This window comes from Sciurus carolinensis, chromosome 6 (genome assembly GCF_902686445.1).
Source record: "Sciurus carolinensis chromosome 6, mSciCar1.2, whole genome shotgun sequence".
Taxonomy (NCBI): domain Eukaryota; kingdom Metazoa; phylum Chordata; class Mammalia; order Rodentia; family Sciuridae; genus Sciurus; species Sciurus carolinensis.
This window is the reverse complement of record NC_062218.1, coordinates 108017149-108033295: the sequence shown is the minus strand read 5'-3', so window position 1 is coordinate 108033295 and position 16147 is coordinate 108017149. Positions and strand designations below refer to the sequence as shown.

Genomic DNA, 16147 nt, shown 5'->3' with positions numbered 1-16147 from the left:
AGGGAGCTGGGGCCGAGGGGTGGGGACAGTCACTGTGGGAGCCGGGCTGTTTCTCCTCAGCCCGCCCTAGACCAGGGGAGGACAGGAGTGGTGGGGATGGTGGTGAATCTGCTGCCCCCTGCTACCTGCCCCAGAGTGCCAGGCCTGTGCTTGAGCCCTCTGCACATGGGATCCCTGAACTCACACGCCATCCCTGTGTCCAGGGCGTCATGTCTCCTGCCTGTGGGCAGAGGCAGTGGTGGGCTGAGAGCTGGGCCTCCCGAGGTGCACTGTGGGCCCCGCTCCCCCACCTGCTCCCCATTACCTCTGCACACTCCCCCCAGTTCCCCTCGGCTGCTCAACCCCTGGCTTCAATGTTTCTGAAAAGAACAATTCTCCGTTCTTTTGCTGACTACAAAAGCAAAGCCAAGGGTGACTCAGATCGGTGCTAAGACACTGGCATTCAGCTACCCTCCACCGCATTGACCCATGTCCTTCCCGTCTTTATGCTGCCCACAGAGACACGTGTGTACAACCCACGGCTCTTTGGGGAGTTAAGGCCACAGGCAGAGGTATCAAGGGCACACCTTGCTGCCCACCCTGGGTCATGGCCGGACCCCTGTGGGGCGTGGCTGGTGTGCAGGAGGGCCCCAGACGGGCAGCTCTGTGCCCACCCCTCCTGTGACCCTGTCCTGGGCACTGTGACCCCCCCCCTGCCTAAGAGCTCTCTGAGGACACTTACTGGGTCTTATGTCATCGTGGCAGCCCCAGTGCCAGCTCAGGGCCACACAGGTGAGTCAGAGGATGGACCCATGGTCACTGTGTTGTGACAGACTCAAGGACAGTGAGAGAATGAGTGAGAGAAGAAATCCACCCATGACAGGCCTCTTGGGTCCCCAGGGTGAGCAGGGTAGGGGGAAGGAAGGAGAAGGCCAGTGACCTTCTATTATGTTCCTCTTGCCCAGCCATGTGTCCCTGACTGGGGAGAGCGACGGTGGCTACATGGACATGAGCAAGGACGAGTCAGTGGACTACGTGCCCATGCTGGACATGAAAGGAGACGTCACATATGCAGACATTGAGTCCTCCAGCTACATGGCCCCTTATGATAACTACGTTCCCTCTGGTGGGTGGCACAGTGTGCTCACACCTGCACAGGCTCACACCCTGCAGTGTTGCGCTCTTTCCAAGCCCTTCACAAGCCCAGCCTGGCAGCGATCCTGGAGGAAGATGGCCTTGCACCCATTTCATAAATTGGAAACTGAGCTTGGTTCTGTCCCCAATACTGCTATACAGTGGGACCTCAATAAAACCCCTGTTTCTGGGTCCAGAGGCATGAATACAGCCCTCAGGGAGGGGAAGAGCTAGGGTGGGACTGGGGCACACCTGGCCTCCTGGAACCTGGAGGGAAATTGATCAGCTCTGAACTGGCCCCAGGCTGGTCTAGTGATCCTAAGAAACAGGAGGCAAGGATAAACTTTTTTTTTTTTTTTTTGGTAGTACTGGGAATTGAACCCAGGGGCTCTCTAACACTGAGCTACACTAAGCTACATTTCCAGTTTGGTGGGGGGTCTTTTTTGTTTTTGGTTTGGTTGTTTTTGAGATAGGATGTCACAAAGTTTTTGAGGGTCTTGCCAAGTTGCTGAGACTGGCTTTGAACTTGTGATTCTCCTGCCTCCACCTCTCAAAAGGTGGGATTATAGGCATGTGCCATCATACCCACCCTAAACTTTTTTTCTGGCCGCTGAAGACACTGGTAAAGCAGGAGAGGTTTAGGCTAAACATGAAGGACCATTCTGTCAGGCGAGACCTAGAAAATCCAGGAGCCACCTGCCTTGGACATTCAGCCCCACAAGTCAAAATACAAGATCCTCTGGGCCACTAGGGTACACGAAGTGACCTGTGACTCTCTGTTCTCCCCCAGCTCCTGAGAGGACCTGTCGAGCCACTTTGATCAATGAGTCTCCAGTGCTTAGCTACACAGACCTCGTGGGCTTCAGTTACCAAGTGGCCAATGGCATGGAATTCCTGGCTTCTAAGAATGTAGGTGTGGTCATGGTGGGGCAGGACGAGGTTATGGGGAGTGGGTCCCCCAGAAGGCCAGAGATCTCTAAGTACCTGGCCCCATCAAATAACTACCTTCCTTCTGTTGGTGGGAAGACTGAGGACCCTCCACCTGGCGTGGGGGTTCTCTAAACCCTGCCATGGAGGGCTTCCCACAATTTTCCTAAGGTGTCCGCTCCTCTCTTCCCTGACCCAGTGTGTTCATCGAGACCTGGCAGCCAGGAACGTGCTCATCTGTGAGGGCAAGCTGGTCAAGATCTGTGACTTTGGCTTGGCTAGAGACATCATGCGGGACTCAAACTACATCTCCAAAGGCAGTGTGAGTACCTACCAGGCCCTGGGGATGGTGGCCATGAGCCTCTGACCCAGGAACAGGTTCCCTCCTGACCAGCATGACTGCAGCTCATAGGAGCTCAGCATGGTACTCTGAGTAGCCTGTCCTGCTCACTAAGATGGTCAGTACCTGCCCAACTGTGTGCACAGGGACAGGATTGGGAGCCAGTAGCTATGCCTGGAGTGGGAAAGGGCAAGTCCACTCCTCACAGCAGGGTTGAGGGACCAGCTGCAGGGGGTCCAGGGAGGGGCAGCAAGGGGGCGTGCACTCCTGTCCCAGGAGTGATGGGCAGAGGAAGAGGACCAAGTGAAAAAGTAAAACAGATGCATTGATCATAGGCAGGAGTGGGATTGGCTTGCTTAAAAGGTGACCTCTCTGCCTCCCACCATCTCCCATCTCCCTGCTTCCTGTGAACCCCACAGTGGAGGGGCTCTGGACCCCAGGGATCAAAGGCAGCCAGGAGGAGAACTAGGAAGTGGCTTGGCATGTCCCTGGTTCCCCAACCCCTCTTCTCAACCCAGGGGGCTTTTCCCCATGGATAGGAGCTGCCAGGTCCCTAGCTAATGAGGAAGGAAGGCTCCCTGCTGCTCTGGCAGGAATGGGATGGACCTGGAGCTGTGGGGAGCAGAGCTGGGAGGAGGAGTGAGAGGCGCTGGCCCTGGAGCTGCTGGACCTCCTCCTGCCGCCCAGGTGCGGAGTGGCTGGGAAGTGCCACTGGCCTCTCTGTGCACTCAGTGTGCTCCTGCCCACAGACCTTCCTGCCTCTGAAGTGGATGGCCCCGGAGAGCATCTTCAACAGCCTCTACACCACCCTGAGCGACGTGTGGTCCTTCGGGATTCTTCTCTGGGAGATCTTCACGTTGGGTGGGCTGCCTCTTCCCTGCCCTCAGGGGCACCGCATGACCTTTCCCTCCACCTCAAACCTAGTGGGACTGTGGCGGGGCACTGGGACATGGTCAGGGGAACAGAGGCCAGTGCTCTGCTATTTCCCCCACTGTGCCACTGAGGTAAGAACCTTGCCCTCCATGGATCTCTTTATCTCCCTATCCAAGTATGGAGGCAGCCTGCTTGGCTCTGGTGTCCTCTGGCTCTCTGTCCTGAGGAGTGCTGTGTCTCTTGGGAGCCCAGGAAGGAACTCCCATTTCCCAATGCCAAGGACACTGCACCCTCCCCAGTCAGGACCAGTGTGCCTTTCCCTATGCTGTAGAAGGGGCACCCTGCTCCTATTCCACACCTCTGAGCTCGTGGATCCCTCTTCTCTGCTCTTCAACAGGTGGCACCCCTTACCCGGAGCTGCCCATGAATGAGCAGTTCTACAATGCCATCAAGCGAGGTTACCGCATGGCCCAGCCTGCTCACGCCTCCGACGAGATGTGAGTGGAGCCTTACTGGGAGTGCAGTGGGAGGATTTCCTGGATGAAAACATGGATATGTAACTCTACCAGCTTCAACCAAAGGGATTTATTAGCCCAGAGATCTAGAAAATTCTAGCAATACCTGTCTCTGGATGTTCTTGTGCATGGGGACTCTCTTCTGCCCTGGGCTCAGTTTGACTCTGGGCCAGCCTCACTGTCAGGGGGGCACTGCCCACATGGAGACCAAGACTGCAAGCTATGACTTGCACTGCCAAAGTCCCAGAGCAACCTCTGATGGCTCAGCTGGGGTGACATGCCATCAGAACCACCTCTGAGTGACGAGGATAAAACCTCTTGGCTACACCTGGGTCATTTGATCACATGATGTGGCTGGCCCCCCCAGAGCCAGAGACCCTGACCTCTCTGCCCCTCCCCAGCTACCAGATCATGCAGAAGTGCTGGGAAGAGAAGTTTGAGGTTCGGCCCCCCTTCTCCCAACTCGTGCTGCTTCTTGAGAGACTGCTTACTGAGGGTTACAAAAAGGTATGTTGAGGCAGGGTGGGGGTGGGGAGCAGAGAGCTCCTGTCCAGAGAGAGACCCTGGTACCAGGCTTTCTGTGCTGTGCTGGTATTTGGGGGAAACAGCCTTCCTCTACTCTGGGCTTCAGTTTCTCTGCGGATCCTAAGAAGGGGTGTCTGGCTGCATTTATTCCAGCAGAACAAAAAAGTGACACTGACTAATCTGACACAGGGAGGAGGGACTATGACCTTTGCCCCTGTGCCAACTCCTGGGGCTCCTTCAGAAGTGTGAACAACCCCAGGCCACATGACTTCCAGTACCCAAGCACTCAGACCCTGCTGTAGGCTCCTCAGAGGCCAATGGGTCCTCCTGGGGCCTAAACCCCTGTCCCATCTGGTGCCAGGGCAGGGTGAGGAGATGTCCATCTCTCTGGCACAGGCACAGCCTTGTCCTTAGCTCCACTCCTCATCTCTTCCCCACCTTGGGTTTGCCCTGGGGTGACGGAGATGGAGGGGACTTGTCATCATCTCTTAGAAAGGGACACTGAGGCACCACCAGAGGAGGTCAGGTTGGAATGAGAGCAGGACTTGCCTCCTCCAGGTCAGGGAGAGTTAGGGTTCTGGTGCTGGTTCCAGAACTGCCCCTCCCTGGGTGGTCCTGAGCCCACCTGGTCTTGTGAGATGCCCGGTGGGAGGCAGCTCAGCTGTGTGGCTTTGGGCACAGCCTCTCCCTCTCTGAGCACCATTTGGCTTGCATACTCAAGGTGGGAGAGGCTGGGTCAGATGCTGACTGGGGCATTGCCCATCTGACCAATTATGTTCCTCCCATGCTCCCCGCCCCATGGAGCAGAAGTACCAGCAGGTGGATGAGGAGTTTCTGAGAAGTGACCACCCAGCCATCCTTCGGTCCCAAGCCCGCTTGCCTGGATTCCACAGCCTCCGATCTCCTCTGGACACCAGCTCTGTCCTCTATACTGCTGTGCAGCCCAGCGAGGGTGACAATGACTATATCATCCCCCTGCCTGACCCCAAACCTGAGACTGCTGATGAAGGTCCACTGGAGGGTTCCCCCAGCCTGGCCAGGTAGCCACCCCGGCTGAGATGTGGGCCACTAGTGTGCACAGGGTGTGCCTATGTCTGTGACAAGCTTGACCTAGAAGTCAGTTCCCTAGGGTGAGGACTTGTTCCTCACATGAGCAGAGGACAGAATGGAGCTCCCTTGACCTTTGAGCCCTCAGATGGGAAGACCAGGCTTCTTAGAAAAAGGACAGGTTGGGACTCTTAAGAAAGGTGGCTCTTTCCTTGAGGGGAATTCCACAGTCGCCTTCTCTAGGCCTGCACTAGCCCAAGGAGAAGGAGGGAACCTGCTTAGCATCCCCAGCATGCTAGTTGTTTCTGTGTGGACCTCGCCAGCCTTAGTCTGTGCTCCATGCCTAACACTGTACCTGGGGACCCTGGAGTCTGGTTGTAGGAGGCAAAGGTGCCTCAAGTTCAATCCAAATTGTAGACTGGGACGGAGACTATGGAGCTCATCTTGGGTTGGGGTGGAGTCTCAGTACAAGGAGGGCTTTGGAAGGAGGTTCAGCTGGACCCTGGACTTGATGTTCTCACTGGACCTTCCTCAGGTAGAGAGAGGAAGCCGTACTCACCCACTGCCACATAAGATCCAGTGCAGGGGAGGTGGCTGGAGTCCCAGGCTCCATTCTATCTGCAGCTCTGCCACCGAGAGCCCTGGGCAGGCTTTGACTCTGTGAGCCTGTTTCTCCACATGCGCTAACAGTGCACACAGGCTAGGAGGCCCTGATGGTCCTTTTTGTTTCGTCAATGAGATCAACATTCCAATACCTGAGCTTCTAGTACAGAGGATTCAGCTTATGGTTCCAACAGCTTGGAGTGTGAATGCTGGCTCTTTGTTTTTTACCCAGCTTCACTTCTCCGAACCTCAGTTTTCTATTAAATAAAACCACTAAAAGTCCTATTAGGGGAGTGTTATGAGGATTAAGTAATATAATGTTTCAGAATACAAAGGATGAGATCCTGGGGAGTGAGAATTGAAATGTGGTCCCAGCTGGACCTGCTCCAACGTCCCAGCTCCTGCACATACATGGTGTGACGTGGGGCAATGTCATAACCTCTCTGTGTTGCACGTTCCTCCTGGGGTAGGACTTATGTGGCCTTCACAAGGACTCACTGAGTAGAAGTATGCAAAGTGGCATTCACAGAAATCTCTTAGAGCTGTTACTGTCCTACTGTGACCTCCGCCCCTCACTCACTCGCCTTCTTCCTCTAGCTCCACCCTGAATGAAGTCAACACCTCCTCTACCATCTCCTGTGACAGTCCTCTTGACCCTCAAGAAGAACCAGAGCCAGAGTCCCTGCCCAAGCCCCCCGTGGAGGCCCAGCTGGAGCTTGAGCCACCAATGGAAACAGGCTGCCCTGGGCCTCGGATCGAAGCAGAGGACAGCTTTCTGTAGGGCTGGCCCCCATCGTGTGCCACCAGAAGCTCCCCTTCTGCCTCCCAGCACCCAGTGCCCCCAGCCTGACATCCTGTCAGCCATGCTGCTCCTGCCAACTGTCCTTATGGGGAAGGCTTGTGTCCCTGACACACTGCACTCCAAGTCCTAGGGCTGGTTTAGGAGGCAAGGGAACTGCAGGGACGATGACCAGCCTCTGCCTTGGGGAGACCATGTGACTGAGACAGGCTCCTTCCCAGGGGACTCAGTGTCCCAATACACTTGTAAGACAAAGAGTTGAGCTTGGGAGTTCACAGTCTATCTGGGGTCTCCCCGGCTGACAAGTGGGGAGGCTGGAATCTGAGGAGGATCCTGGGTGAATGAGGTGGTCAGTAACCTCTCTCTATAGTCAGCTAGCCCTCAAGGAGCTGCAGGCTCGTCCCCACACTTCCATCTGCCCACGGGCTGGGGAAGGGACCCCGCACCCCTGGCTCCTGGCTGAGCTGGGGCCTGCCTTGGCCAGTGTTGCTTCACTCTGAAGTCACCTCCCCTGACACTCGTCTCTGCTTTCCCAGGCCCGAGCTGGTCTGGGACCAGCCATGCTTAATGAATGCTATAATTAGCGCTGGCAGCTGAACCGGTAGAGAACTCCCTGGCCTGCAGACCCAGACCAGAATACCTGGGGCACACTCGCTGTGGACAGTGCCCTGGTCTTCCAGGCCCTTTGGTTCTGAGGCTTTTCCTCATCATCCTCAGTTTGCAGGCCCAGCTGACTACCATCTCTGACAAATGTGTTGATGTGCCAGCATTATGTCCAAATGTGTGCACCAGTAGTGACCCTGCTTCTGCACTGGACCTGCTGAGACCTTGGAGGAATCCCTTGCCTTCTCTGAGTCCTTTTCCCCATTGAAGAATGAGCAAGGTGGACTCATTCACTCTGAGTTCCCTGTCAACACTAATATTTTAGGATATTCCTGGGGTTTGCATGCTTGTCCAGATGAAGGAAGGCCAAGTAACGTAAGCCATTGTCTTGCGGGGTCACTGGCTCTGGGTAGATTCCAGATGACACAAGACACTCTGGGCATTCAGGAATGTGCCCCTTACTCAGCTCCAAATGCAGCTGCATGAACCTTGAGGTGGAGTGACTGTCAGTTCCCAGGAAAGCCCCCAGTGGCTACTCCAGGTACATGGGAGGACCACGAGACCCATTTCAGCACCCATGGTGAACTCCGGGGGTATCCTGGGCAAGGGGGCAGGGAGGGAAGTCATTACGTGAAGCAACCCACCACTGTCACCAAGGTGTTCCACAGGCAGAATGGACAGTAAGGACAATTTGTGCCATGAAGGACTAGAGCCTTAAGATGGGCGCCCCAGGAAAGGGGTACAAGAGGAGGGTACTGTGGGGGTTGCTGCATTTGCTTCCAGCTGCCCCATCCTGGAGGTAGTACCTGGTGGGGTATGGCCTTGTCTCTGCCCAGGTGTGGGAGTGACACCTCACTGCCCTCAAACAAGTAGGCATTGGTGGTACCAGGGCAGTGAGGGATATGTCCATGACCCCCAGGAGGAGGAGGGCTGGCCAGGGGATGAGGTAAGTTCAGCCCTTCTGGGCACAGTCCCCGTGCTGGTTGGCATCTCCAACCCCAGGCCCCCAGAGACTCCCTCAAGGAGTCGATTCTCACTACGGTACCAAAGATGTAATCACCTAGGTTTACAAATATTTTAGGACTCACACTAACTCACATTTATATGTCAAAAGTGCTAACTTGTATGCTGTTCAGTTTTCCTATCTGTGTACTTTATTTTTTATAACGGAAAGATTTTCATATGAAACCTGGTGCTTCCACTCACAGCCTCTGTGGTCTCTCTTGGATTTGGGTCCCTGTCCCTGGGCTGGTGGGTATGGAGTGAGGGGCAGTCAGACTCATCCTGACAGATCCCTTCAGCTCTGGTCTCATTTGCCTCTTCTGCAAAAGGAATTTTCATTTCTCCCACTTCTTGCTGGTAGCTGGGTAACCCTGACTTGGACTTGGTTTCCCAGTGTGAGGTGAGGAGGCTTCCCTTCCTCTGTGGTACCTGGGGAGGGCTGGGCAGGAGAGCTTGGAGCCCGCAGGTCTGCTCAGAGGCTCTAGCGTTGAGAAGCCCAAGGTCTTCTGCCCCCTCCCCCCCACCATGTGCTTTGCCTTTGGCTACTAAGCTGGGGCCCCCTCCCTGTTCCCCTCCACTGTGCCAAACAAGACTGCTGTGGCTGGTGAGAGGCATTGGCAGAGCCTGGATTCCAAATCAGGATGAGTCATGTTTGGGACTCAGGAAGGAGCAGGGCAAACAGCATGCAAAGGCCCCAGAGAGCAATAGGAGAAAGGTAGAGGAGAGAGGGAGAAGGAGGAGTGGTGAGGGAGAGAGCAGGGCAGGGCGTGGAGCACCAGGCTGACTCTGAGGCGGGGTCTATACAGGCAGGAGAGTGGAACACAGACCCACAGGCTTCTCTGCAGCAGCTCAGTGGCTGTGGGGCAAGCACGTGGTGGTCATCCTTGTCCCTTCTGGTCAGCTCAGGACTTGGCATCAGCTCCTCTGCAGAGCCTAGGCCTGTTAGCCACTGGCTGCACAGCCCCAGGGGCACTAGAGCCACTGGGGCAGGGGGCAGATGCAAGGGTCTCAGGCCAGGCCAGGGGCGCCTGGCCCTCCACTGGGCTGTTTGGGAGGATCCCCTGAGGTGCAACCAGCTTTCATCCTGAGGCTGATCACTTGCTTGCTGTGTCCTCAGACCATTTTCCCCTCTCTCTGAGCACTGGGACAGACCTGGGGGAAGGGTGCTGCAGATCTCCCTGGACTGTCTCCAGGAGTCTGTGACTGGGCCGCAATTGGGCAGAGGACAGGACTGTGGGGCAGCTGACTCACGGCCCTGCAGCCAACTCAGTGGCATCTGAGTTGTGTCAGGGAAACCCCACCAGCTGGAGGGCCTGGCCTCGCAAAGCCCCCACCGCCATAGTCCTGGCTCATGACCAGGACCATGACCTCTTCTCTCCTGGCTGTGGCAGTAGTTGAATAAGTCAAAAACCTGGATCTGCCACCAAAGAGAATGAACACCCTACATTCCAGACAGGATTGTCTTTGCTCATGGGAAAGCCTGCTCACAGGACAGGAGACTCCAGGCCCCATCTGAGCCTGCTCCTCCTGGGACCTTGGGTGCCTTATAATGCACATCTGACCCCAGTACCCTCATGGTTAGTGGAGAAAACAAGGCCACAGAGAGGAGGCAGAATAAAAGCCTGGCTGCCATTTAGCCAGGAGGTGGTGCCACCGGGCTGCCGGGTTGCTTCATTCAGTGTTCTGTTTCTGCCTCTCGTCAGGCCTAGGAACCTACTTCACGTAACATGAGAGACGAGATTGCAGTGATCCTGCCCAGGACCGTTTGGGCGATGTGCCAAGGGCGGGATGGGAGCCTGGGCCTGGCTGACTTCCAGACTGGTTCTCAGGGAGGTCCAGCGCCCACCCAAGGGGGCAGAGCCAGGGATCCCGGAAGCCTGGGCTCCAAATCCTGTCTCCAGACTGGTGACCTCTCTGGGGCCTGTGCCCCCAAAAGAAAGTATAGAAAAGGCTGGTTGAGAGGGAACAGCTAGGTGAACCTGAGGGCTAGGTGGAAATAATAAAACATGTTTGGGAGAGGACCTGGACCTCCAGGCCCCTGTGCAGAACAGGTCCAGGGGTCTGGGGTGACCTAGGTCAGCCTCTGCCTGGTTGTGCCCAGGGAAAATGGGTGAGCTGGAATTTTCCTCCCAGACAGATGAGCCACTTGGAGGTCACATTTGTTCTACCACCCCTCTCTCTGCCTGGGTCCTTGTTCCTGGAAAAAGAGGAAACTCTGAAAGAGTTTGTTCTGCTGGGCCCTGAGTTGTAGCCCAGGAGGGGTCTCCAGCCCCATTAATGTCCCTACTCTGAATTAGAACCCTGAATTTCTAAGGCCTCTGTATCTGAGTTCACTGTCTTGTTTTAAAATAATTAATTTAGAAACGTGTTTAAAGAACATGTGCCCCAAACCCATTACCAGAATATGTAATACAGAAAGAGAATACCTTCTCTTTGTGTGTTTTTGTATTTTAGATTCTAATGTATTTAACATTTTAAATGCTTCCTTTCTTTGGTTAGTGACTCTGTGTATAGGAATTTATCTTATAGAAATTCTGTTTTAACTGCTAATAGTTTAGTTTTGTTATTCTAGGGTTTCCCTCACATGCATACTAATGTTTGTATAGTTGCTTTTAAAACTACCACTACTATTCTGCAACTTTGTTTTCTACTTAACAGTACATTATGGACATACAGGACAGTGGCACATACAGATACTAATTTATCCATTTTGAGAGCTACACCCATTTAAAAACTCGCCTGTGTCATAAATTAGCTAACTGATCCCCTACTGGTGGACATCTACATTGTTTTCAAATTCATAGGGTTATGAATTATGTTGTAATGACCCTGGTTTGAAAATATGTCTTTATTTTCAGATTTATGTGTTTGTACCCATAGAATCAATTTCTAGACACAGAATGGCAAGTAGAGAGAATAAACATTTAAAGTGTTAGTGGAGTCTAAAAGTTCCCTTTAAATACAAAAAATCATAGTGCTTCTTGGAGACCAAGAAAATCAAATACGAAAACAACATTGTTTAACACTAGGGAGTTGCTCTGTTCTTCTGGAGGGAGTCAGACACCTCTCAGGTTTATTGTAAAAGTCCATAAACAAGTGAGAGAAAGAAGAAAAAAGAGATGTGCAGCCAGGCTTGGTGGTGCAAACCTGTCATCCCAAGAATTTGAGAGGTTGAGGCAGGAGGATCACAAGTTGGAGGTCAACCTCAGCAATTTAGTGAGGCCCTAAGCAACTCAGTGAGACCATCTCAAAATCTAAAATGAAAAGGGGTGAGGGTGGGATGTAGTTCAGTGGTATAATGCCCCTGGTTCAATTCCCAGTACCAAAATAAATAAATAAATAAATACATATAAAACAAACAAACAAAGAAATAAAAATTCCACTGCTCTGGGCCATGGGGAGTCCCACAGCTCAGAACAACATCTGCCTCAGCTGCCCCGGGGCCAGATGAGGGGACCCTGTGATGGGGCAGGGTCTCAGGGACATCACAGAAACAGGACTGTCTCCCTGTGCCTGCCCACAGCCCCTGCACCGCGCCTGCTCCCAATCTCAGCTCTGCCGTGCCCTGACTCTGGGACCTTGGGAAAGTGACCTACATCCTCTTTGAGTCTTGATTTCCTTATAAGTGACATGAACATAATTAGTAGAACCAGCCTCACGAGTTAAGCATTCAGTGTCATAAACATGCTAAGGCACGGTGCCTGGGCTATAACCAACACTCAGAAAATGTCCCTTTTCCCAGGAGGGCAGAGCACCTTCCTGCTCAGGGCTTTGGGAATCAGCATTCATCATCGACTCATTCATTCCTCACGCTTCTAAACTTGGTGGGTCAGGATGGCCAAGTACACAACAGGCACAGGAGGCAAACCAACTCTCACTGGCTGTGTGATCCTGGGAAAGTGAATGAACTTCTCAGAACCTCAGTTTCCTGTCCAGTAATACAGTCATAATTACACACCCACCTCTAGAACTGAGGATTTGATGAGAAGACCCCAAAGAGCACAGGTCACAAAGCCTGACCCAGAGTGAGGGCCTGAGAATCCTTTAGGGCCTCTACACAGGCAAAGTGCTAGAAAGGAGGTGAGTCAGGAGGCCTGGGGTGTAGGAAGGACACCTGCCAGCTGGCAGGGGCAGGGAGGCTTCCTGGAGGGAGAGTCTGAGGAGCCATAGGAGGCAGCTGGATAGACAGAAGTGACAGCATGAGCGGCACCCACTGATTTTGGGGAACATGTGGGTCCTGTGGAGGTGGCCTCCCCTGCCTGGCCAGCCACCTCCCTCCTTCGCCCAGACACACTCCTCCAGGAAGAAGCCTCTGCCCTCTGGGGTCAGGGCCTGGTGAGAACTGCATCCAAGCTGGGCAGCGCAGCCTAAGACCAGACTCAGGCTGCTCACAGTCAGGGTTCTGCACAGTTTCTTAAAGCCCCCCAGGGGCTGTCGGGCACAGTGGCCTCAGTCAGAGTGAGCTAGGAATTCCCCAGGAAGCCTGTCCCTGAGCAGCTGCCCACCTGTAATTCAGCAGGTCTGGATGGTCCTGGGATCTGCCTTTAACAGGCCCTCCTGTAGCGTAGCACCTGGGGACCCTGGATTGTTCTTGGAGACACGCCTTGGAGAGTTCTCAGGTCCCTGAGAACCCGTGGCCTACAGCACGAAGCCTGAGCAGCCAGCCAGCTGGTCAGGGGCTTTGCCTGACCTCATCCCCGTCCTCCTCCCACCTCCAGTCCATTCCTTCTCACTGGCCACAGGAGCCCTGGTTACTCACCCTCTCTGCCCTCGTGCTTCTTCAGGTCAGCGCCAAAGCCACTGCTCTGGAAGCCCTCGCACACTCGCCACCCTGTGTCACCCTCCACTTAGGGGCTCCACACAGATGTGCCCGTCTACAAGAAATTCTGTGGCTGGCATGAGCCTGCATATTGTTGGTCTAATGAGAGCAAGGGTGACCAGTTGTGCATGGTGACCCTGTCCAAGGAGGATGGGGTTGGACCTGAGTGTGGGGCCTGAAGAATTGGAGACCTCCAGGCCCACAGGCACTGCCTCTACTTGCTGAAGCCTGTTGGGGACAGGGAACGGGTATTACTGGTGGTCCACCATAGGGCAATAGTTGAACAGGCAGCGTCACAGAGAGGCGGGTACTGCTCCTGATGAAGAAACAAGCCTCAGAAACTTCCAGCAACAGGAGGGCATGTGATGGTCGTCAGGATAGGTGAGGTGTGCAGGACGTGCTGTTGACCAGAGCACCTGAGTGGTAGGGAGTGGAGACCCCCTCCTGGGCCTGAGGCCACGACCATCTACTTCTGGTTCTTAGTCTTCCCCTACATAGCTGTGGGGGTCACAGCTAAGTCACAGATAAGTCACTGACCCTCCCTGACCTTCCTTTCCTTATCTCTGGCGTGGAGATCCCGTGCCCTTCAGCAAACCCCTGTGACCCAGGCCGATATGAGAAAATGGAAATGAAGGTGCAACATGAACGGTCAGCGGCGCAGCTTCCTAAGCAGGACACGGAACCCAGCAGCAGCAAGGAAAAGACAACAGCATGGACCACACGCCAAGGGGAAGCTTCTGTGTGAATGAGACGCTGAAGGAACATTGAAAGAGCAGTGGCGGGTGGGGAAGCCCTTTCAAGATTCATGACAACAGGGTTAACAGATTAAGTGCCTGACAAATTAATAAGTGCCTAATTTATCAAAATCTGTTCATGTTTTTTATAGATCATAGGATCTTCTTTTCTAACAATAATTTTCTTCCACAATTTGTCTGAAACAAATTTACTGAGAAACATCTCAGAAGAAAGGAGAAAGGGCAGAGGAGCAGAGCAGGGGAAGTGTCCCAGGGAACACACTCTGATGTCTTCTGAAGGTGGGGGCAGAGGAGACTCTAATGTCCTGGTAGATGCAGAAGTGCTCTTGGCTGGAACCCTTGCAGAGAACCTGAGGTAGGTGGCACATCTTGCTCCTGCAGCTGTTCAGAGTCCACATGACCCATGCCCAGGCAAGGTGTCAGGATGCAGAGAGCACAGGGTCCTCTGGCTGTCCCCTGGTTTTGACTGGTCACCTCTCTTCTTCATTGGAACCACACTTGAGGCATCTGTCAAGTTTCTGTCCTCTTACATTTGAGCCACCTTATTGCTTACACATGGAATGCAACTGCATATTTGTCCCACACAGGTCACAATTGTCCTGGTCACCAGTTTCCAGAGCTTTCTGATAGCATGGGGTTGCCCACAGTCAGGCTGGGAGGGTAAACCAGGTGTGCAGGTTCTTGCAGATGGAAAGTGGAGATGGATGGGAGGCTGTCTGGCCCTCCTGAGATGCTTCTGCCCTGAGTGTTTGACCTCCACAGGCAGCGGAGGCTCACAGGGCAAGGGGAAGGTGCAAAGGACAGGCTCACTGGGGCTTTTCTTGGAGAGGACAAGGGAATGGGGAAGATCCATGTGGCGTGGGAGAGGCTTACCCCTGGGAGGCTCAGGCTTCCCATGGAAGAAGGAACCCACTCCCTGCCTTTTCTGGTGCTGGAACAGGAGGTAGGTAGCCATGGGGACATTGAACTTCCTCTTGGCCAGGGACACCCAGGTCTTGCGTACATCATAACCCATATGAAACATTATGGTCAGTATTTGTGAGTCTAGGTGTTTGGGGAGTGCCCCAGGATAATAGTGGGGCGAATACTGCTCCCCCTTCCTCAGCCATGGGTGCTGGAGGATCTGCTTGGCTGTGGGCTGCTTCCTAGGGTTCAGGGTCAGCATGTGGTGGAGGAGCATTGTTGCTGCCAGAGAAACCTGGGGAGGGTCGCAGTAGGCTCCCAGCACGATGTGTCTCAGCATGTCCTTAGGGGTGCATCCCATAAATGGGTGCCTCCCTGTTAACATGAAATAGAGAGTGACGCCCAGGCTCCAGGTGTCCACTGGGGGACCCTCATACACTTGCCTCAGGATAATTTCGGGGGCAAAGTGTGAGAGGGTGCCCCTGAACTCGTTCAGTTTCTGGCCACACATGACCCTGGTGCTGAAGCCAAAGTTAATGAGCTTGATGTGGCCTGTGGCATCCACCATGATGTTCTCTGGCTTGAGGTCTTGGTGCACGATGCCCCTGTCATGGCAGAAGGCCACGGCACACACCAGCTGGCGGAACAGTCTGAGAGCCTCTTCCTCCTGCATGCCACCCTGTGGGACGTGGTCAAGAGCTGGCCCCCATCTGCTTGCTCCATCACCATGTAGATATTTCTCTGGGTCTCCACCACCTGAAATAATGGGATCACGTTGGAATGATCCAGGCTCCTCATGATATACTCTTTCAAGAGGACCAGGAGGTTCTGCTCTGTCTTCTGCAGGACTTTCACTGCCACCTCTGCCCCAATCAGGCAATGGCAGGCTAGTATGATCTGGCCAAAACTGCCTTGCCCCATGTCCCTCAGGACCTCATTCTGGTCCCTCAGGACTGCCTTCTAGCAGGAGCTGGGCCTCTACAACACCACTACTCTCACTACTCTGGCTATCCATCCTAAGCAGGAACACCAACTAAGGATGCTAGCTAAAAAAAAAAAATAACAGACCAAAACAACAAATCCCAATCAAAAACACAACAACACAAAACAACAAACCCAAATCAAAGAACCAATATCCAAAGACTACCAACCACCAATGACCAACCACCAACCACCAACCACCAAATGCTCTAAGTATCTGGGGAGTCTGACAGGTCACCACCAAGAGCTTCCTGTACTTGTGGACAAAAACCCACCCTCAGCCACTTTCTTATATACCTGAGTTTTGAAACTTACTCACAAATGTTCCTTGTGACATTAGAG

At 53.8% G+C, this 16147-nt stretch overlaps 1 protein-coding gene across 5 annotated transcripts in view; it reads left to right on the top strand.

Annotated features, from left to right (window-relative positions):
* Nucleotides 1–8552, top strand: part of LOC124986803 (platelet-derived growth factor receptor beta) — a 37906-nt gene extending 29354 nt beyond the window's left edge. For all 5 annotated transcript variants that reach the window (XM_047555557.1, XM_047555558.1, XM_047555559.1 and 2 more), the window contains 8 exons: nt 945–1105; nt 1904–2022; nt 2240–2362; nt 3130–3241; nt 3651–3750; nt 4170–4275; nt 5101–5333; nt 6541–8552. In XM_047555557.1, coding sequence (XP_047411513.1) covers nt 945–1105; nt 1904–2022; nt 2240–2362; nt 3130–3241; nt 3651–3750; nt 4170–4275; nt 5101–5333; nt 6541–6724 — 1138 coding nt within the window. In that variant the 3' untranslated portion in view covers nt 6725–8552. The remainder of the gene's footprint in view (nt 1–944; nt 1106–1903; nt 2023–2239; nt 2363–3129; nt 3242–3650; nt 3751–4169; nt 4276–5100; nt 5334–6540) is intronic.
* Nucleotides 8553–16147: the final 7595 nt, after the last annotated feature.